General features: G+C 43.1%; 1 protein-coding gene across 3 annotated transcripts in view; it reads right to left on the bottom strand.

The window, feature by feature from the left end:
• Positions 1 to 21,810, bottom strand: part of slc7a11 (solute carrier family 7 member 11) — a 51,172-nt gene extending 29,362 nt beyond the window's left edge. For 2 of the 3 annotated variants that reach the window (XM_026182061.2, XM_080304209.1), the window contains exons 1-2: positions 21,198 to 21,604; positions 464 to 590 (exon numbers count right to left, since the gene is read on the bottom strand). In XM_026182061.2, coding sequence (XP_026037846.1) covers positions 464 to 590; positions 21,198 to 21,459 — 389 coding nt within the window. In that variant the 5' untranslated portion in view covers positions 21,460 to 21,604. Of the gene's footprint in view, positions 1 to 463; positions 591 to 21,197 lie in introns of all 3 variants that reach the window. The other variant, XM_026182051.2, reaches the window with a different exon arrangement.
• Between the last annotated feature and the right edge of the window lie 2,339 nt (positions 21,811 to 24,149).

Below are 24,149 nucleotides of genomic sequence, written 5' to 3'. Positions count from 1 at the left end.
TATCGTCAACCCGTGGTTACATGTGACACCCCGAGTCTAAACTTTCAATTCAATTCAGTTTTATTTATACTATGTGGTCACTAATGAGCAACAGATCTGTAAATCAAACTGAAAGATAACACTTATAAAGATGTTATGGCAAAGGTCCCATCAGGTTTGATGAGTAACATCAGCTTCCTTTTTGAATCATGTTAATACTCACTTAAGTCCAACATTTGTCTTGTTTAGCTTTGTTTTTGGTCTCCACCAACTACTGACCTGTCACTGACTGCATCTGTCTCTCTGTTTGCTACCGAGTTAGCATTGTATTAAGGCTTTACACTGTTACAGAAAATAGCTGCTTACTGCTGGAACCAGTGACTCTTGCCACCACAAGCAACATCCTTTATATTATACTTTGTGACAAAAAACAATGATTTGTAGAGCTAAAGATTCAGACTTAATTTGAGGCAAAAAGCATTACCTTATAGCAATGAGATCAGCCCATAGTCTTATAAAAGCCATCTGAGGTCCAAACGCTTCCATTATGTATGTGTAATGCCCGCCAGACTTCTTCATGCATGTTCCCAGCTCAGCATAGGACAGGGCTCCTGCAGTGACAGAGGTGACATATTAATCCTAGCTCAGAAACAAGAGGCTAGGTACATACCAGTCCCAGGACTGTTAAACTGTCTCAGAGGTGTACTCTCTCCCCTTTGTGTCCATGATTAGAGCAATGTATTATTGCGCAAGCTGCCTCAGTTCTGTAGCAACATTTTTGAGTGGAAAAAAGCATCACATTTATCCATTTCAGTACAGGCTTGGCAACAGCCATTAGGTGCAGTGGGTCCTGGGTTCCTTCTGGTGCATGACAGTACCTAGCCTCATGCAGGCAATTCCTGGAGAATAAGGGAATTGATACCACTGACGTGACTGACCGTCCGTGCCCTAAACACACACACCCGCCCTCTCACATCATCTATAATTGACTGAGACAGGACTCTTCCAGACACTAAACCAAGGCACAATGTACATTTCAATTCCTTTAATTTTAAATATGTTTATATTGTCTATCCTGTAAAATAGTCAGATATCTATCCATATTAATGTACAGAATTCACCTGCTTGCTGCTACTACTGCACATTCACCCAGTGTATATACTATATGTGTATATATATATATATATATATATATATATATAATGTTCTTCCCCTACACCCCCCCCCCCCCCCCCCCAATTTTTGCACATGTCGAGGAGCGTGTCAGGCTACATTTCACTGTGTGTTATACTTGTATAACTATGCATGTGACAAATAATAAAGAACCTTGAACCTTGAACCATGCTTGCCTGAAATAAAAATCCATAGAACACCTCTGAAAAGTTATGTTTCGGTCCATCTGACACCATCGGGTTGCACCTCAGACTGCAACTCAGACCTCAGATCCTTTCGGGCTGTCTTTGACTTCAGCCCCGTGTAGGCTGATAATGCTCATTTCCATCGAGTGATGTGGCATTCTTTTGTAGAGTTGGATGTCTCGAGACCGGTCTTGGTCTCGAGACCACTTTTACGTGGACTTTTGTCTGGGTCTTGTCTTGGTCTCGACTGACTTTGGTCTCGGTCTTGGTCTCGCTGTTTCGGTCTTCTCAAATCGACATAGTGTTCAGGAGATTTGGAGTCAACCATCAGCGGAGCGGGGGTGGTGGCTTACAGGGCTTAAGCCCGGGTCATTTTTTCAGAGTGTAATTTGTTAGTTAGATGCCTGCCTGACAACTGTATAAAACAAAAACAACACACGAAGCACAGAGCGTACCATCGTAAATTCCCCCTAATTTTGGTATGATCCGAGCTCAGGCACTAGGCGACTGAGCACTAGTGATTAGTGATGTTCGATTCGTGAACGAATCATTCAATACTCGAGAATCACTTTACTGACTCGTGAATCATGATTCACAAGCCCAACTGACTCACTGACTCATCCCTGTTGCTGTTAGCAAGCTAATTCCATTAGTAGAAATATATCTAGCTTATAATTAAAACTGTGGGGGGGAAACAACAGCCAGTTTCTTAACAAAAGCATTTCTGCTCTGAACTGGAAGAAAAAACCTTGAGTAGAAACCTCACATCAAGAAAATAGCTCCTTGGTTCACTGTAGCATCGCTCAGCTAACATGCTAACAGCACATTTGAGTTACTCACCCCCTCCATTCCTGTGCTGAATCGTAGCATAAGCGAATCACTCAGGACTGACTAACCCCCTTCCTTGCTGTGCTGAATCGTAGAGTAAGCGAATCACTCAGGACTCACTCCCTCCCTCCTGGCTCACAGCTAAAACGAGTTGAACGAATCACTGACTCACTCACCCCCTCCCTCCTGGCTCATAGCTCGAACGAGTTGAACGAATCACTGACTCACTCACCCCCTCCCTTCCTGTGCTGAATCGTAGCATAGAGGAATCACTCACTCACTCACCCCCTCCCTCCCGATTCGCAGCTTCTTCTTCTTCTTAGTTAGCACCAACGTTAAGGTACATTAGCGCCCCCTGGTACACAGCTCAGTGGACCCTCATGCTTCATGAGACACACTCACCCCTCCCTCTCGGTTATCAGCTGTTGAAACTCAGAGCGTGTTACCTTGGAAGAGTCGCTCCTTCACCGAAGACGAAATCCGATAGTCTGACTGACACAGTATAACATTCAGTCTACACTTTGTTTTTTTGAAAAGATCATAAGCAGACTTAAGGAAAAAATATATGAACTGCTGCTGCAATAATGTAAGTTAAATAATTAGAAATTCGCTATTTCACTAAATTATTTAGATAAGAAAATATATATGTGACACATTTGAGGAAAATACTAATAATAAAAAAACAGAAAATTCTAAAGGTGTTTGTGTTTTTTTCCACGTGTATGGGGCAAGGGGGCGGTACTACGGTGTTGTTTGCCGGCAGTGCGAGTTAAAGATACGAGGAACAATGGATAGTCATCGAAGAAGCAATATTTGGATGCATTTTCAAATGAAAAGTGCAACACACGCACAATGCAACATTTGCAAGACAGTTTTGTCTTTTCGAGGGGCAAGTACATCAAATATGAGAAGACATCTCAGTAGCAAGCACCCCACAGTCATGCTACAACAACAGCATAGTCAAAACGCAGCTACTAGCATTGGACAACCTAGCAGCCAGCAGCAGGAGCAACAATATTCAACAGCAGCATTATCAACAGCGGTCACATCACCTGTTTATTCCAGCAGCACATCAACAAGTACTCAGAAAGAAAATACAAGCACACACACAGCAGGGCAAGAACAACAATCAGCAAAAAGAAGACAGAGCCAGTCTTACATGGGAGCATTTGTGTCAAGGCCCATGATACCACTTCAGCAGAGCAAGGTTGACCAGGCTCTGGTTAAAATGATTGCCCAAGATTTTCAGCCCTTTTCAATCGTTGATGACAGAGAATTTAGGGAGTTCACCAAGGCACTTGATCCTTCATATGTTCTTCCCAGTAGAAGTACAGTATCCAGACAGCTGATGCCCAATTTGTTTCAGAAGATAAGAGCTGATGTTCAGGAAAAAATCAAGACAGCACCTGCTGTGTGCTTAACAACTGACTGCTGGACCTCCAGCACATCAGCAAGTTACATGTCTGTTACATGCCACTATGTGACCGAGTTTAAGCTGCAGTCAAACTTGTTGGACTGTTTTGAATTAAAAGACAACCATACATCTGAAAACCTGGGTAGAGAGCTGGAAAGCATTGCAACTGAATGGGCCATTATGGAAAAGATAGTTGCATGTGTAAGTGATAGTGCAGCCAATGTCAAGAAGGCTGTGGGTGACATCCTGCACTGGAACCATCTAAATTGTTTTGCACACATTTTGAATTTAATTGTCAGAAAGGGAATCCAGCAGTCTCAAATTCAAGAAATTATTAGAAAGGTAAAAGCAATAACTGAATATACACGCCACAGCACAGTGGCTTCTGCTAAACTGAGAGAGACACAGCAGCAGATGGGACAGCCCCAACTACGACTGAAGCAAGATGTGCCAACCAGGTGGAATTCCACTTATTACATGCTGAAGCGGATTGCAGAAGTGAAGGATCCCCTCATTTCCACCCTGGCCTTGGTAAATCCACAGCTGCAAACCCTGTCACTTGAAGAGTGGGAGATGGTCAAGGAAACCTGTGAGGTCCTGCAGCCTTTTGAGGAAGTGACTGTGGAACTGAGTGCCGAAAGGTATGTTAAAATAGTGTCATAATACATGTATATATTTCATGTTGTGTCATTACATTTGCCTAAACACATTTTTCAATTCTTTCCCAGATAATAGCATTTAAGATGTTTCTTACAACAGCTTATAATTAAATGTAAACTGTAAAATGGTTTTATATGACAATGTATGCTTAATGCACTGCACTGTAACTGCATTAAAACGCATGGAACTATAGTCTTTCCTTTATTTCTCCTCAACAGGTTTGTTACTGGATCAAAAGCCATTTTAATGGCAAGAGGGCTGCAGAGGATTACTGCACACAGACAGAGAAGTCCTTTCATCTATCAGCCAATCCACAACATGGTAGACATCCTCATGGCAGAAATTGTCAAACGGCTGGGGGGGATCGAACAAGTGAGCCTGCTTGCAGATGCTACACTTTTGGATCCCAGGTTCAAGAAGCATGCATTTTTACATGATAGACATGCAGAAGATGCTGTAACAAGAGTTGTGGGAGCTGCATCAAGGTCCTTAAGACCACTGCCACTGGCGACACCCAGCACAGAGGAAGGAGAGGGTGTCCCACAGGCCAGTACTTCCACTGAGACAGTGCCTGTGATTTGGGCCGATTTTGAGGAGCGGGTTGCATCACTGAGGCCAGGAGTCCAAAACCCCTTCACAGAGGCAATGCTGGAGATTAAAGGATTCCTGTCAGAGCCACTCCTACCCCGGACATCTGACCTCCTGGAGTGGTGGAAGTCCCGTGCCACTGTCTTCAAAAAAACCTGCGATATTATGAAGACGAGACTCTGCATAGTGGCAACTTCCGTTCCATTAGAGCGGATCTTTTCAAAGGCAGGACAAATAATTACAGACAGGAGGAACTGCCTCAGCCCTGGAAAAGTTCGGGAGCTTATTTTCCTCAATGCCAATCTGTAAGGGACAATTAATTTTGAAGTGGACTAGTACTTTTGAACACAGTAATCTGTGAATTTTATTTATTTTTATTTATATTTTTGATTTTGATTTTGTTGATTCACATTTCATTTTCTATCTGTCAGAAATTTCATTGATATTCTATTGAAATAAAAATAAATGTTCCCTTTACAAATCTTTATTTTTTGCTCTTTTTTGCTCTATAAAAGAGTTGTTTTTCTTTTTCAATCACTCATCTTAGCATCTTAGGGTTTACATGAAAAGACAAACAAATTAAGTTTGCATGAAAATGTAAATTTTTTGCACTCTCCTAGCAACTGACTCAGTGACTCAAATGACTCAAAACACCCGATTCATTTTGGTGAGTGACTCATTCAAACTCGATTCACTAAAAGGAATCAAATTTACCATCACTACTAGTGATGGGATTTCCAGCTCTTTTTGGAGAACCGGCTCTTTCTGCTCGCCTCACTAAAAAGAGCCGGCTCTTTCGGCTCCGAACCGGCTCTTTAGGTTGTTTTGTTGCTTTAATTAATTTATTATTAACAACAATATAAAATTATGCACAAAAGGAATTACTAATGTAAAAAAAAAGTGGTTTTATTTATATATGTTTATATATAAATATATGCGGTGGCCCCTAGAGACAAAACACGTACGAACTCCAAAGCACATTTCTAGCGTTAACTGAACTTCCAAAACAGAGCTACCTAGATCACTTAAATTACACAATTGAAAGCATATGTGAGAGCCAGTTCTCTAAAAAGAGCCGGAAATCCCATCACTATTCAGCATCACTCTGAGACAGGATATTTCTAACTTTAGAGATGTTGCGCAAATGGAAGAAAGCAGTCTTACATATGTGCTTTAAATATGTGCGTTAAAGGACATGTCCTGGTCAAAAATGACTCCAAGGTTCCTCACAGTGTTACTGGAGGCCAAGGTAATGCCATCCAGAGTAAGAATCTGGTTAGATACCATATTTCTAAGATTTTCAGGGCCGAGTACAATAACCTCAGTTTTATCTGAATTAAGAAGCAGAAAGTTAGCGGCCATCCAGGTCTTTATGTCTTTAAGACATTCCTGCAGTTTAACTCATTGTTGTGTGGTATCTGGCTTCATGGACAGATAGAGCTGGGTGTCATCTGCATAGCAGTGAAAATGTATGCTTTGTCTTCTAATGATGCTGCCTAAGGGAAGCATGTACAATGTAAACAGAATTGGTCCTAGCACTGAACCCTGTGGAACTCCATAATTGACCTCAGTGTGTGAAGAGGACTCTCCATTTACATGCACAAATTGGAGTCTATTAGATAGATATGATACAAACCACTGCAGTACAATACCTGTAATACCTACAGCATGTTCTAATCGCTGTAATAGGATATTTTGGTCGACAGTATCGAATGCTGCACTAAGGTCTAGCAGGACAAGCACAGAGATGAGTTCACTGTCAGAAGCCATAAGAAGATCATTTGTAACCTTCACTAAAGCTGTTTCTGTGCTGTGATGAGCTCTGAAACCTGGCTGAAACTCTTCAAATAAACCATTCCTCTGCAGATGATCTGTTAGCTGTTTGACAACTACTCTTTCAAGGATGTTTGATATGAAAGGAAGGTTGGAGATTGGCCTATAATTAGCTAAGACTGCTGGGTCTAGAGATGGCTTTTTGAGTAAAGGTTTAACTACAGCCAGCTTGAAGGCCTGTGGTACATAGCTGATTATTAGAGATAGGTTGATCATATTTAAGATCAAAGAATTAATTAATGGAAGTTTTGTAGGAATGGGGTCTAAAAGACACGTTGATGGTTCTGAAGAATTAATTATTGAAGTTAACTCAGAAAGATCAATTGGAGAAAAAGAGTCTAACTTAACATCAATGGTACTAAGAGTAGCTGTAGATAATATTACATCTGTGGGATGATTACTGGTAATTTTTTCTCTAATGATAAAAATTTTATTTGTGAAGAAGTTCATGAAGTTATTACTAGTTAACGTTAAAGGGATGGTTGGCTCAACAGAGCTCTGATTGTTTGTCAGCCTGGCTACAGAGCTGAAGAGAAACCTGGGGTTATTCTGATTTTCTTCAATCAGTGATGAATAGTAAGATGTTCTGGCTTTGCGGAGGGCTTACTTATAAAGCAGCAAACTATTTCTCCAGGCTAAATGATGATCCTCTAGATTTGTGACACGCCATTTCCTCTCCAGATTACGAGTCATCTGCTTTAGGGTACGTGTTTGAGAATTATACCACGGAGTCAGGTACTTCTGATTAGAGACCTTAGTTTTCACAGGAGCTACAGTATCCAGAGTCGTACGTAGTGAGGAGGTGATATTATTAACAAGATGATCGACCTCTGTTGGAGTAGTATTCAGATAGCTGCTCTGCTCTGTGTTGGTACAGGGCATTGAAGATGATAACAGTGGGTGGATTATATTCTTAAACTTAGTTACAGCCAATGTTCCCTCTAATTGTTCATGTGTCGGAGCGAACACACAAACTCTCTGAGCGGTCCCTTGGACCACTGTGAGCAACACTAGACGTGTCCGCTGTGGTCACGCCAGCATCAAATCAATCTAAGTTACATGGTTTATTAAAGTAATCAAATTACAGCATTTATGTTAGACTACTTTTAATTAACTGCTTTAGCCCACTTACAACGAAAATTTAAAAAAATATATTTTTCCTGACCTGTGTAGGATGTTAACACTATTGGAAGGAAAATAACTTGAACTCCAATTTTGAAAACACAACTTTCTTTTTTTTTCTATAAAGCTCTGACTTGTATTATGAGTCTGTGGTCTGGGAGAGAGTCTGTAACTCTCTGTCTGCAAAATACAGTAAATAATGACCAATGTTGGGCAATTAATTATAGTTACTTCTTCAAAAAAGTAACTGAGTTATGCAAACAACAAAGTTTTTTGCAGCTGTTTACCTAAAAATGCAGCCAAGATGTTTTTAAATAAACATTTCACACTATTTACAGAACAATCAGCTGTTCTGCATCAAATCTGATGCCACACAAATTATTTGTGTCACTGCAAAAATAATTTCTGTCCACTATGAGATGAAGGAGAACAACAGCCTGATACCTGCAGGCCTGACAACAGGAGATGTATCACTGCTGTAACACCTGTAACATTCAGCAGTCGCCTCATTGTTCTGACACACACAACAAAACTATTGACTACACTACACACTAACTACACAAGATTTGCGCTAAACGTCGCAAATCTCTCACATCTCAAAACACCGCTGTCACTCCTACAACTTCCCCCTTCCTAAACAACTAAATGCTATGTTGCCATATCATTTTTCTATTGGTCGACATGGTACATTTTTTGACCAACAGGAAAGGCTGGGGTTTCTTTGGGTTTTGTTCTTGTTCACAGGCGGAGAGCGTTTTTGAGCATTTTCCTTATAAAACACAGTTTTTACCATTTCTTCCCGCAGTAAATATAAACAACGATAGTATTCAGGAAGAAACCAAACATTGCTATGTGGAGCGAATAAATAAAAGTATATTTACGGTGGCCCCTCTGTGCTTGTTTCCAAAACCTTGTCTTCTGACTTTTTTCTCTTCCTTTCAGATCACTGATGTTCTTTATTTTTCCCTCTTTCACTCTATTTGTCCATCTTTCCCTTTATGAGAAACTCTTTCTTCAACTCAGGCTGGCTGTTAATGTTTTCTCTCCTTCTTTTTTGATCATCCCTGTTCCTTCTCTTTCGTTCCTCTACTGACAGCTTCCCCTTTGCTATTTTAGCCTGAAATGTACCATTTTGTAATCACTATAATTTTTCTGAACCTTGTGCTTTTTCACAGATTAAGGATGAATATTCACAACACAATTATGCATTAAGCAATAGAAATGCTATCCAGCCATTAAGTTTGATGTCATTAGCTGTTTCCAGGTCCAAACTCCGCTGCAGATCCCAAAGTCAAAGGAACTCTGCGGCATCACTGAGAGATACAAACTCTCTAAATTCTTTCATCTTTAATAAAATGATCAGTGTGGCTCTACCAGGTGTAACATCCAGGTATCCATGAAGACAGAATATATGAAATTTAACAGAGTTAAAGTTAGATTGCTTGTTTCCACCTGAACATGATACACCAGCTCTGCTATCACTTCCAACATAAATGGAGACAGAAAACTAAACTGCAGTGACTATTGTCAGGTTACTGAAGTTGGGCTAGCTGGTATATAATGATGTGCTATGTGATCGTTAGCGACACAGCTATCTTAGCATAACATAAACACAGTGAAGCTGGAGGATGAACGCTAACTTTTTTCCACTTGATAAAAGTTAACGTGAGGGTTCGCGATGGTTAGGCTGACAGTGATCACTGGCTGCTTTTAGGGGCTTGTTCAGATGTAATAGAACAAGATAAAAGCATTAAAACATTTTAACAGCACAACAGGCTTAATAAACACAGTAGTTTGGGCCCGGAAGCAGGATTCATCCATCATCACTTAAAGAACAGCTCTCGGGCACAGCTAGCTCAGTAGATGCCACATGATTGAAAGGTTGGGCGTTCAAATACAACGAACAGCGGCTATCCTGCATTGGCAGTGTTGGGAAGGTTACTTTTAAAATGTATTCCATTACAGAATACAGAATACATGCCCCAAAATGTATTCTGTAATGTATTCCGTTACGTTACTCAATGACAGTAACGTATTCTGAATACTTTGGATTACTTAATATATTATCATGCTTTTTACAACAACGTGAATGTACTATTGCTGTGTGATTTATTACTATTACTGAAGGTCCGCGACTCCGAACTGTAGTAAAGGGACCTCTGACTAATACGGCGGGGTCCCTGTCGGCTCGTAGCCGAAAAATAGCTTTACTTTGTTGTGTGGGTCAACTTTTCTTGCGAGAGACAGAGAGAGGCGTTGAAAGACTGCTCCAACGGAACTTATTGTTTTCAGAGGAAAACACGAACACGGTGTACAGTCGAGTCTTAATAGCTTACTTACAACTGGGCTCGTCAGGCACTCTTCTTGGCTGAAGTGGTTATTATTATATTTACATGCTTCCAGCTCCCGTTTTTCCTCGATGACAACTCGTACCTTTCCACTCCCCTTTTTCTCCCTCCTCGCGCTCACAGACCCATAACGTGTATGGCAGTCCATTCTCCCTGCAACACGGACTACACTGCCCATGATGCTACATTCTTTAGAGCTATGCTTGTAGCATTCTGCCTGTTAGCTTAGCACAACAACAACAACAACGAAAAGGCGCTCTCTCACCCAGGAAACACACAGTCGCAGAGAGAGAGAGAGCGTCGCCCTGTAACCATGGCAACCGTAATCCTGCCGCCTGGAACAACAGAACGTAGCTGTCAAACAAAACCCAAACAGTCCTGACCCGCGACAAAATGGAACAGGAAAGTACCGCAGTGTAATCCATTTATTTCAACAAAGTAACTGTATTCTGAATACCACCTTTTTAAACGGTAACTGTAACGGAATACAGTTACTCATATTTTGTATTTTAAATACGTAACGGCGGTACATGTATTCCGTTACTCCCCAACACTGTGCATTGGTAGCTGCCCACTGCATCACTGAGTGAATTGGTTAAATGCAGAGGACTAAGCATTTTCCTACAGGATCAATAATGTATACATAAACAATGAGATTCAAGATAATACAAATTTGATAATATTTGACACATTTGTGAAGCAGAAATATCAGTAAAGTACACAGGAGGTAATATATCTGAAATATTAGTAAAAAATAACTTATAATTGATAATATAATTGATGAATAGCACACTTTTGTGGCATTTGTCAACACCATTAGAAAAAGGGTCAACACCGTCAGACCAAAATCCTGATGGTGTTGACATCACCGACTTTCTCTCATAACACATGTTTATCTGACAGAAGCCATCTTGTTTTTCATCAGCTGCTTATGGCCTCTACAATCTACCTAAATGAGGCTCTTTTTACAAGAAAAAAAATTTAAATCTTGCATTTCATCGACTTTGGTGTTGACGCACTATGGTTGTGACACAGAGTTTTATCAGAAAGGTGCGCAATAAATGAAATAAAAACAAACAAATTATCACAGCAGTGACCTCATGGCATGTGTATCAAACAGGAAGTGGTAAAGGGGTCCTCAGAGTGTAAGCTGCCCACAATAATTCCTGATTTTTTTGTACTTTTAAAAAAATCTGACGGTGTTGACAAAAACTCTGGACACGATTTTAATCACTTAAAAAATATTTAAAAATAAATTTTCAATTGCATATTTTGATATTATATAAGGTATTGACTTAAATACTTAGTGATGAGAGCCATGATGTTAAATTTTACATTACTTTAAATTTTTTTTCTGTATTGTAATATTATCACACCTGCTTCTGGACAATGGATTTTTAAGGTACTGGTAATGAATTGTACCATTTAAAATAAATATATATTTATAAAAAATGCAAAATTGTAGTTTTGTTGTATAAACATTGCCTTGGTTTGTCATGGTCCTGGGCCATGTTGGCCCAGTATTCTTAGTTTCCTGTATTTTTGTATTCCTTTTTTAGGCCATGTTTCCTGAGTTGCCCTGTTGTGTTGTTCCCTAAGTGTATTCATGAGCCCTGCTCCTCCACCAGTCTCTGAATGAAGGTAACGAAAACATAACTAGTTATCCTGACATGACTTCTGTCTTCCTGGAGGTAATAAACAAGGTGATTTTGAACTGTTTTGCTCCAGCACCATTACCTCCACTCAGGAGATGGAGGCTGAGATCAGGGTTAACGTGACACCATTTTCTCCTGCCTCTGTGAACTCATCACTAGATAGGATTTTGGCCTTGAACAATGGTGTAACCACTCACTCTCAGCCTGAAGTGTCACCTGCTTCAGTTAATGGTTTACGTACCGTTTTACCTGTATCTGTCTCTCCACTCAATATAGTTATCACTCTGAAGCCACAGATCACTGCGGGTGCGGGTTCCAACAAACACATTCATCCAACACACCACAGTCATGCTACCACGGTGCCATTGGTTAGGTCCATACCTGTTTATTTACTGTTTTTCCAGGAGTCAGCTCCTGATGATCTAAGCCTTGTTTTTGTGGATCGAGTGGCAATTCTTGTTTTCTGTATGGTTGAACCAGCTCCTCTGAGCCGCACACTACCATCGGTTAAGTCCAACCAGCTTATGTTGACCTCTCCTAGGATTACTGAGACTGGGCCAGTAACCTGTGAGCCGCTTTAGACTAATGCAGACTCTGGGAACCTAATGATTGCTGGCTCAGAACTGGTGGTCACTACCACTGCTCATTTCATTGTCTTTTGTGCCAAGATATTAAGCCCTATAGCATGTTTTTCACCCGCTCTTTCTCTCTCTGGGATTGTGCCTCAGCAGCCTGTGTTTCCTCAGCTCCTAGTCCAGCCAGGGGCCTCCATAACTGTTTGTCCTGCATCTGCTGTTGAACTCCCGGGTGTGCCTATCTGGCACCCTGCGGCGACACCACCACTTCACGTCACGTCAGCTGGAGGGTCCGAGGGTCCCGTCCGACAGCTGTTTTTCGTCTCCGCTGGCGGCTCTGGTCAGCCCGGCCAGCACCTCCTCGTCTCCGCTGGGGGTTCAGGGGAACGCCTCCAGCCGCTCTTTGTCTCTGCTGGCGGCTCTGCTCAGCCTAGCCAGCACCTCCTCGTCTCCGCTGGAGGGTCCGAGGGGCCCGTTCAGCCGCCTGTCTCCGCTGGAGGGTCCGAGGGGCCCGTTCAGCCGCCTGTCTCCGCTGGAGGGTCCGAGGGGCCCGTTCAGCCACCTGTCTCCGCTGGAGGGTCCGAGGGACCTGTTCAGCAACCTTCCTCGTCAACTGGGGGGCCCGAGGAGCCCGTCCAGCCACCAGCTGCTCCATCAGCTGCAGCCTCGGAGTCCCCGTCCCCAGCTTCCACGCCGCCGCCAGCTGCAGCCTTCGTGTCTCCACCCATGCCGTCGCCATGTTGGCCCAGTATTCTTAGTTTCCTGTATTTTTGTATTTCGTTCCTTATTTAGGCCATGTTTCCTGAGTTGTCCTGTTGTGTTGTTCCCTAAGTGTTTTCCCTTCGTGACTCTTACCCCCTGTGTGCCCCTCTGTGTATTCATGAGCCCTCGTCCCTCTTTGTGTTTATTCCCTGTTTCCCCTGCCCGTTATGTCTATGTTCTCCCTGTGCTCTCTCTCTCCTCCGGTCTGAACCCCCGTGCACTTCCTGTGTTACTTTGTGCCTCTCGCGCCTGTATACGTCATGTTACGTTCACCCCGCCCTGTCTCGTTATGGTTATCTGTGTCAGCCGTGTCCCCGTGTGTTCCCACTTCCCTCGTTAACCCTCTGTGTATTTATGTCTGCGTCTCCCTCAGTTCTGTGTCGCGTTCTCCCTCATGCTAAGTGGATTTCCCTGTGTCTCTCTGCGAGTGTTAGTTTATGGTTCCCAGTTTAAGTTTTGTATTTTCTGTGATCTGCCTTCCAGCATTAAAGCTGTGATTTTGAGTTTATCCCCTGAGTCCGTGAGTTTGCATTTTGGGTCCTCATCCTGCCTGCCACACAGCGAGCCATGACATGGTTTGTCTTTTAGGCAGTTGGGTAACACTTGTATGCATATTTTTAACCACAAAATTGGGTTTTATCTGCTGGACATGTTTTGTCCCTTATCTCAAGAATCACTGATGTTCCAAGATGGCGCGGCCACGTCCAGACGCCTTCCTGACCGCTCCGCTCCGACTATCCACTTTTCTTGTTTTTTACTTATTTTTTGCTCTGGTTTACATCCCAAAATCCTCTAGTCTTATAGTATACGACAGCGGATCACTTGTAAACATCGGTGCCAAGGTTGCACATCTAATCTTGGACACTTTTAAACCTGACCCTTCCTGGCCGCCAGAGATTCTACGCGGCGCGGAGAACAACAAAGGACGGGCCGCTCATCCGAGGCACAGAACAAAAAAGCGCCGGGGAAAACGCGCTGGTATTAGGAACAGACTGAGACAGCAGGCGCATCGCGCACCACTGCCCAGTATCCTACTGGCCAATGTACAATCCATGGAGAACAAGCTCGATGGCCTAATAGCAAGGGTCACCTTCCAAAGTGACATGAGGGACTGCAACATTCTGTGCTTCACGGAGACATGGCTGTCCCCCACCGTGCCGGACCAGGCCGTAACTTTGTCGGATTCATTCTTTGTGCTCCGCGCGGACAGAACGGCAGAGTCGAACAAAACCAAAGGTGGAGGAGTGTGTTTCATGGTAAACAAAAAGTGGTGTGATGCCAGGAGCATTTCTACTCTCTCCAGCGGCTGCTCGCCACATCTGGAGTTCCTGAGCATTAAGTGCCGCCCTTTCTATCTGCCCCGTGAGTTCACCTCAGTCATCGCCACGGCGGTCTACATCCCACCCCAAGCGGACACAGGTATGGCTCTGTCCGAATTACATGATGTGCTGAGCTCGCTTCAAAACAAGGACCCGGGCACAGCCCTCATTGTAGCAGGAGACTTTAACAAAGCGAACCTCAGACAAGTCATGCCAAACTTTTACCAGCATGTCTCGTGTCCAATGAGAGGGGATCGGATTTTGGATCACTGCTACACGCCATACAAGCAGGGCTACAAAGCTGTCTCACACCCGGCTTTTGGGAAGTCTGACCACAACGCCATCTTCCTCATTCCCCAGTATAAACAAAGCATACGGAGGGAAGACGTGACCACGAGGGAGGTACAACGGTGGACTGCCCAATCAGAAGCTACGCTACAGGACGCACTCAACGACGTAGACTGGGACATGTTCAGAGTATGCGCAGTCGACATCAACGAGTTTACGGAAGTAGCAGTATGCTTCGTCAATATGCTAGCGGAGGAGATTATCCCCACTGCCAGAGTCACCACATTCCCAAACCAGAAACCGTGGATGGACAGATCGATCCGCACTGCTATAAACGCCAGGACCGCCTCCTACAACGCGGGTCTCGCCACTGGCGATATGAGCGCCTACAAAGCGGCCTCATACGGCGTGCGGCGCGCGGTGAGAGATGCCAAACGCAGGTACCGGGAACGTGTGGAGTCCCGCTTCCACCAGGGCGACACACGGAGTATGTGGCACGGACTACGCACCATTACGGACTACAAAGCCAGGGACACTGCGCCGATCAACGCCGACTCTGCCCGTTTCAAGGTTAGCCAGGCGGCTAATGCTATCTACCGCCTGGCTACCGAGGACAGTGACGTCATCAGCGAGAGACCGGTGACCAGCATCGCGGAGCATGACGTCCGAGCGGCGCTGAGGAGAGTGAACACAAGGAAAGCGGCGGGGCCAGACGGCATCACCGGCCGTCTGCTGCGCTGCTGTGCTGACCAGCTAGCAAGTGTGTTCACTTACATCTTCAACGAGTCCCTGGCGAAGTCTGTGGTCCCCACATGCTTCAAAAGATCCACCATCATCCCTGTGCCCAAGAACAGCAAACCCTCATCCCTGAACGATTACCGGCCAGTTGCACTGACCTCGGTAGTAATGAAGGTGTTTGAGAGGCTGCTGAAGAACATCATCTCCTCCTCCATCCCAGACACCACAGATCCACTGCAGTTCGCCTACAGATCCGCTGCAGTTCGCCTACAGATCCAACAGATCCACAGAGGATGCCATCGCCCACGTCCTACACACCACTCTCAGCCACGTGGACAAGAAACAGGGTAACTATGTGCGAATGCTGTTTGTTGATTACAGTTCAGCTGGGGTGGCTGTAGCTCAGGTGGTAGAGCAGGTCATCTACTGATCGGAAGGTTGGTGGTTCGATTCCCGGTTTCCCCTAGTCTGCATGCCAAATATCCTTGGGTAAGATACTAACCCGAAATTGCTCTCCGATGCATTCATCGGAGTATGAATGTGTGTGAATGTCAGTTGTGCTTGTGCGAATGGGTGTGAATGGGTGAATGCACAAGTTGTGTAAAGCGCTTTGAGTGCTCAGAATAGTGGAAAAGCGCTATATAAGAACCAGTCCATTTACCATTCAGCGTTTAACACAATAGTGCCCTGCAGACTGTTCACAAAGCTGAGGGATCTGGGACTTAACAGCCGTCTGTGTGCATGGGTGTTGGACTTCCTCACTGGCAGAACTCAGGTGGTGAGGGTGGGCAGGTGCTTCTCCAACAGCAACACCATCAACACAGGAGCACCTCAGGGATGTGTCCTCTCGCCACTGCTCTACTCCCTCTACACTTCAGACTGTGTGGCCACCCATGGCTCCAACACCATTGTGAAGTTTGCTGACGACACAGTGGTGTTGGGTGCCATCTCCAACAACGATGAGGCGGCCTACATGGATGAAGTGAAGAATCTGGCATCGTGGTGCCAGGACAACCACCTCCAGCTGAACGTCAGCAAGACCAAGGAGCTGGTGGTGGACTTCAGAAGGGGTCAGCACAGAGACTACAAGCCCATTATCATCAATGGAGCTCCAGTGGAGAGGGTGCAGTCCTTCAAGTATCTTGGTGTCCACATCTCCTCAGACCTGACATGGGCTGCCCACATTCAGGTCCAGACCAAAAAGGCTAGGCAGCGCCTGTATCACCCACGACAACTGAGGAAGTTCAGGGTCTCTCCAAAGATCCTCAGGATTTTCTATACAGGCGCTGTGGAGAGCATCCTCACACAGAACATGACATCGTGGTTTGGGAACAGCTGTGTGAAGGACCAAAAAGCTCTCCAGAGAGTGATCCGTACAGCAGAACGCTGCTGCAGGATTGCTCCCCCCCTGCTTCAGGACACCTACACCAGGAGATGCCGGACTAGAGCAGCGCAGATACTGAAGGACCCGTCCCATCCTGGCAACAAACTGTTCCAACTTCTGCAATCTGGTAGAAGGTTCCGCATCTTCCGGGCAAGGACAGAGAGACTCAAGAGGAGCTTCTCTCCTCAAGCCATCCGTGCCCTAAACACACACACCCACCCTCTCACATCATCTATAATTGACTGAGACAGGACTCTTCCAGACACTAAACCAAAGCACAATGTACATTTCAATTCCTTTAATTTTAAATATGTTTATATTGTCTATCCTGTAAAATAGTCAGATGTCTATTCATATTAATGTACAGAATTCACCTGCTTGCTGCTACTACTGCACATTCACCCAGTGTATATACTATATGTGTATATATATATATATATATATATAATGTTCTTCCTCTACACCCCCCCCCCCCCCCCAATTTTTGCACATGTCGAGGAGCGTGTCAGGCTACATTTCACTGTGTGTTATACTTGTATAACTATGCATGTGACAAATAATAAAGGACCTAGAACCTAGAAAAAAGTTTTGTTTCACTTCCATTTCTTCCTGTAGCATGTTGAAGCTCTACTTGGAACTTTGTTAGCCAGTTCTCAGGTGGTCTTAAACTTTATTGGGACTGGATTAATCTCTGACTCTCTCCCACAGCAGGTATTTGTCCTGTGTTCCTCCCCTCAACCCCAATCAGACCTACCCCCCCCCCCCCCGCCCCCTCCAGTTCTGCTGGAGCTTTCTTCATGTTAAAAAGACGTTTTTACTTCCGGCTCGCTCAAAGGAGGTCATGCAATAGTTGTGGTGTTCATTATTACATGTCAGGATGATTGGCTAATATGTCCTGTGGTTAATGGTCAAATCAGAATTGATACATCTCGTAAGTTCTGGTGGTTGTTAAGTTCACTGAGAGTCTGAAAAATTACATAATTCAAGTGTTATCTTTCTCAAAGAAACCAAGCAATTATGTATATTTACATATTGCACAAGGTAACAAACCCATGAGCACATCTGTCATTTTTTTTCAAAGATTTGAAAATGAATTGAGAAATCATTAGTGCACACAATTAAAACCAGGAAGTGAAGAATTGCCCAACTGTTGAAGGTGGAGCCAGGAGAGCCCCCGGGCAGAGGTTTTGTCTGTGTTCGCCCATGTCCATCTCTGTTGACCTCTGGCCTGCATGTGCTTTAGGCAAAGACCGCAGTGGAGCTTCAGCTCTCCTTTGTTGGACTTGCACTGCTGTGGGTATTCAACAACAGATTCTGCTCTTCTCCAGTGTTTTTTTAGTCTTTTTGTTCCCAATAAGACTCTGACCAGTCAGAACTGAATTCAGGATTAGACTGCAGATTCTGACCTGACTAAACAGCCTGTAGGCATAGCACATCCTCTGTGTAACATGACAGAGGCCACATTTTGGCATGGACATGCAGATGACAGGCGGAAGTGCTGCTGTAAAGGTCCTTGGGTTTCAATACTTGAGATCATCATTGACAGCAAATGAGTTATGTTCATGTGTAAAATGAGTTTGTCCATTTACATTTCTAGAAACTGCATAAATATGTCTGTAACTTCTAAACAGTCAGTGCAATGTTTTTGTTAAACCCTTCAATTAAACTGAAACTCTGTATTTCAATCACATCCTGACTGTTTGATTTGAAATCCACTGTGGTGCTGAAGACAAAGCTACAAATACGCATAGTTAGGTCCATATATGTTGGAGCGAGACACAAAGTGTGAGAATATTCAGAATAAGTCGCAGAATCACAGCAATCATGCAGGAAAAAAGTTTTATAAGTGTTGATGCTGTGTGACTTTTACAGTCTCCAACAGTGAGTTATCAGGTCACTGTGTATGTGTAGCCATGTTTACAGCGATGCTGTGAAGCAGACTGAAGTTTGACTGAGACTTGAAGATCAGACCCAAGTTAGTGAGTTCAGCCCTGATGGCTGCCATAAAACTTTACTCTGAAACATTCAGCTCATGGTTTGAAGCAGATTTTTGTGGCTGTGAGCAGGGGCGGAGCGGAGGGGTGGCTTACGGGGCTTAAGCCCGGGTTGTTTTGTCAGAAGCCCGGGGTATTTTGGAGTGTAATTTTTTCATAGTTAGATGCCTGGCTGACAACTGTATAAAACAAAAAGTACACACAATATTCGAAGCACATAGTGCACACTGTGGGAATTTACGACTGTGCGTGAATCCCCCCCTGATATTGGTATGATCCAAGCTCAGGCACTAAGCGACTGAGCGAGGGGGCGGGGGCAGCTGCTGCCCGTGAGTGCGCTGTTGGAGAGACGGAGCCAGCCATACTAAGGAGAGCTTAAGTTTGAGCAGGTACCAAAGCAAATCATTCGTACCGTACAAATAATGTAAATATGACGGTGCATCACGAAAGATTGATATGAAACTGATCACTTGACCAATATTACGTTACTTGCTCTTCAAGTGAATCAACAAATGGCGAAATGAAAAGCCGAACAAATGCTATTTTTTTTTAGAGTCTTAGCTTACGTGTGTTTATTTCATATTTTCAGTTCTTACCCTCCCGACTAAATCGGTTTCAGTTATGTACTGAAACATAAGAATGGACATTCGAGGGTTCTTTCAAAGAAAAAACTCAGGTAAATGTTATTTTATATATTATGCTTTGTATGTTGTTCAGTATATTTCTATGCAAAACAAGAGGGATTTCAGTACACAGCAGGATATTCACATTTGTAACCAGATATTTACATACACTTTAGGGAGAAAACATAAAACATTTTTACTGTACAACATCAATTTAGAGTAAATTTTTGTTTTAGATAAATATTGAAATATATTTTGAATTAGTTAAATTTCAGAATAAAGAGAGACAGAGCTATTTTTATCACTTTCATCAAATTTAGGAGTACATGTACACTAAATTTATTGTTAATTAATAAGAAAACTCCAGACGATTCCATTCTGAGCTGAAGAAGCTTCTGATAGGTTAGTAGAGTCCATGTGAGTAAACTGGTGGCACAGCTGTGGATGCATATAAGGCAAAACACAGAGCCTGTTTCTTTGACATGGGAAAATCAAGAGATGTCAACCAAAACACCAGGAAAAGAACTGTGGAGCTCCATAAGTGTGGCTCAAGTTTGAATACAATTTGGTGCCATTTGCAATTAAGAAATACAGATAGTTTCTCTCTTTACTCTTAAAGTTAACAAATATGTTTTTATATTTATCAATCTAAAGAAATAAACATTTAGTCTGATTTGATGTTACAATTAAAAAAGTGTTTTTATCTGAAGAGTAAATATCTGGTTTCAACTGTATATTTGATGATTGTCAGCACAAAGAGGGAGAGAGAGGAGAACGAGGACAGAACAGATGAACAAGAGCAGGTGAGACACACATGTTAGTCAAATGGTTGTTTACCAAAAGTATCACCGTATCACAGGTCCTCATGTATCTCGTACCTAGTGTTTCTTTTTAGGTTTGTTATTTTTCAAATTCTGTATTTATTAAGTTCTGCAGGCTTGTTTGCACAACAAGGCTAAATAATTATATAAACTTTTCTCAATCTAAATAGTGGACTTTGGTAGAATTAAAAAAACAAGTGTAGTGCAGGTCTATGATGATTTTTAGTGCTACTATCATCTAGTTCTGATTCTGGTTCTGTCTTGGTTAAGTCCTCAGTAGTCCTGATTTTGAACTGTTGTAGTCCTGTTTTAATTCTGGATCAGTTCTGGGTCTGGTTGAATTGGGGTTTAGTCCTCATGTCTTGATACAGCCCTGACCTTGTTCTGCCTTGCTGCTTAATTAAAAAACTAGTTTAAGGTGTCCTGCACATGTGATATATATTTTTCCCTATATGAAGTCATTCTTTTTTGAACAGAGCCTATTAATCTTTCAGTCATTTCTACACACCCCCCCCAAAAAAAAAAAAAAAAAAATCCCACATGCATACTACTCTTTGGGCTAAGCCCCGGGTGTTTCAAATGTCTGGCTCCGCCTCTGGCTGTGAGATGAGCCTTTATATTAAAATCATCACTACACTTCTGATATTTGCATTAGTGAACTGTAAAATAGCAGCTTTAGCACAGAAGAAGCTTACTCGACGGTTTCAATACTGACAGTGTTTTTGGCAGTGATGGTTACATCTCTTCTTTTTTAATCTTACTTTATACAGAAAACAAATGACTTCTGTTTGTTACTTTTCTGACTTCTTTTTATGTCTGTTGTTAAATCTCTACAGCCACAAACAGTTTTCTGAAGCTCCACCAGTATATTACAAGAGCAGAACTCCTCTGCTCATATTCCAACTCACCAAAGAGGGACAGCACGCCACAGGCAATCCACACCAGCAGGGACACTCCCACACTTCCGGAGTGCTTCAGGATTCCCTTTGGTGAGATGAAGATCCCGGCTCCGATGATGGTCCCAATGATGATGGAGATGCCTCGGAGCAGGGTCACCTTCTTCCCCAGTTCTACCTTTCCGTCCTCACGCTTGAGTTCTGTCCCGTTTGAGGAAGCTTTGTGTCCATTTGCTGCAGTTTCTCTGTGAGCAGATGCAGAGCTTCCAGTCATCTCTGTACACAGTGCCTACCACGCTTCTTCTCTTTATGAATGCTCTGTCTGTGACTGCAGACACCCCGTCTTTGTGACTGAAAGTTACAAAACTCTGAGTTAAGACTAAAGGCCAGGCAGGCCGTGCTCTCTATCTCTCTCTCCTCCCACCCACCAACCTTCACTCTGCCCTCCCTCTCTCTTATCTCTCTCACTTACGTCTCACTTTCCTGCCCGGCTGTCTACCCTTTGACATCACCAAACTTTTCTCTCCTTTCTTTCTTCTCTGCACTGCTGTCTCACCCTGAGTTTGCCTTCCTGCAGCCCCTCTTGTGTAAATCCTGGCTCACGTCAGTGAGGTGTTGCTCTGTTGGGTAATCATGACACAGCAAACTGTTTTTCAACACAGACTCACTCGTTTCCTCATCTCCACCCCTTATCCAATTTCTCTTTTGTCTAATTTCCTCTTGTAATTCAACATCCTCCTCTTTTTATTAACATGACGACACAGGTCTGTAACCTGCCCTGGGATGATTTCAATCGAGGCGAGCAGGTAAAACCAGCTTTCCTGGGACAGCAGCAACTTCAAAGAGCTATACAAACTGCTTTACTTCGAGGTGACCATGGTACTCAAGGGAACAGAAAATAAGGAAGTACTAGAAACCCTGTAAGGGCTGGTGAAACACTGCTCTGTTTTATGTAAAATCAAAGTTAGCTACTGAACATGCATATCATTGTTTTCACTGCTAATCAAATTATCATGTAAGAAAACAAAGGCACAGGAATAAAAAAGGCTTTCTGCGTCTTTCTCTTCCCATTCTGCTGCCTTGTGAAACAATCCTGCTTCTCTGTTTCCAATGGTCAAAACCAAAATGTTGTTTTCTCTGCCAAGCTTGAAAATTGTATTGGCTGCATGGTTCTTCTTTCTGATATCTGGTTTCATAAAGTTATGAAGAGTGAATGAATAGTGGCATTGTAAAGTGCTTTGGGTGCCTTGAAAAGCGCTATATAAATCCAATCCATTATTATTATTATTATAAGTTTGATCAATACATAAAAGAGAAATATGTTCAAGTAGTAACAATGACTGCTTGCATGTCTGAATTTTGTGCGCGTACATGATCGGGCTTCAGCCTTGGTAGATTAGTGGTGACAGTAGGAATGTGAGAAGATAAGAACTCTGTCACCAGATGACCATCATACATGATTTTACATGAAAGAAATTCACATGTGAATTTTACTAAATTATGCTTAACGTTGATCAGAAAATAACACAGTGTTTCATGAATGGGAATTTTACCACATCCAATAAATAAGATAATAAAAATTTTGAAGGGATTCTGATAGGAGGAGTCACTGAGAGCCTGTACAGAGTCTGACATTGGTGTGTGTCTGCGGTGCAGGATGGGGCTGCAAGACACACACCAGTCTCTGAATGTCTGACTTGTAAAGCGTGTAATTTAATAAAAAGAAATTGCATTAAATAAACTGTGATTGACAAAAACACAGTTTTAAAAAGGAAAAGAAAGAATTCATCTGGAGGGAGGGATTATGTTACAATGAATGTGTCAAAGTACAGTTAAATAAACTGAATGAAACATGAAGTGAATTCTATACAGGGAGTGCAGAATTATTAGGCAAATGAGTATTTTGTCCACATCATCCTCTTCATGCATGTTGTCTTACTCCAAGCTGTATAGGCTCGAAAGCCTACTACCAATTAAGCATATTAGGTGATGTGCATCTCTGTAATGAGAAGGGGTGTGGTCTAATGACATCAACACCCTATATCAGGTGTGCATAATTATTAGCCAACGTGCTTTCCTTTGGCAAAATGGGTCAAAAGAAGGACTTGACAGGCTCAGAAAAGTCAAAAATAGTGAGATATCTTGCAGGGGGATGCAGCAGTTTCAAAATTGCAAAGCTTCTGAAGCGTGATCATCGAACAATCAAGCGTTTCATTCAAAATAGTCAACAGGGTCGCAAGAAGCGTGTGGAAAAACCAAGGCGCAAAATAACTGCCCATGAACTGAGAAAAGTCAAGCGTGCAGCTGCCAAGATGCCACTTGCCACCAGTTCGGCCATATTTCAGAGCTGCAACATCACTGGAGTGCCCAAAAGCACAAGGTGTGCAATACTCAGAGACATGGCCAAGGTAAGAAAGGCTGAAAGACGACCACCACTGAACAAGACACACAAGCTGAAACGTCAAGACTGGGCCAAGAAATATCTCAAGACTGATTTTTCTAAGGTTTTATGGACTGATGAAATGAGAGTGAGTCTTGATGGGCCAGATGGATGGGCCCGTGGCTGGATTGGTAAAGGGCAGAGAGCTCCAGTCCAACTCAGACGCCAGCAAGGTGGAGGTGGAGTACTGGTTTGGGCTGGTATCATCAAAGATGAGCTTGTGGGGCCTTTTCGGGTTGCGGATGGAGTCAAGCTCAACTCCCAGTCCTACTGCCAGTTTCTGGAAGACACCTTCTTCAAGCAGTGGTACAGGAAGAAGTCTGCATCCTTCAAGAAAAACATGATTTTCATGCAGGACAATGCTCCATCACACGCGCCCAAGTACTCCACAGCGTGGCTGGCAAGAAAGGGTATAAAAGAAGAAAAACTAATGACATGGCCACCTTGTTCACCTAATCTGAACCCCATTGAGAACCTGTGGTCTATCATCAAATGTGAGATTTACAAGGAGGGAAAACAGTACA

Source organism: Astatotilapia calliptera, chromosome 2 (genome assembly GCF_964374335.1).
Source record: "Astatotilapia calliptera chromosome 2, fAstCal68.1, whole genome shotgun sequence".
Taxonomy (NCBI): Eukaryota; Metazoa; Chordata; class Actinopteri; order Cichliformes; family Cichlidae; genus Astatotilapia; species Astatotilapia calliptera.
Note: the sequence above shows the minus strand (reverse complement) of the source record. Positions and strands in the feature narration are given on the sequence as shown.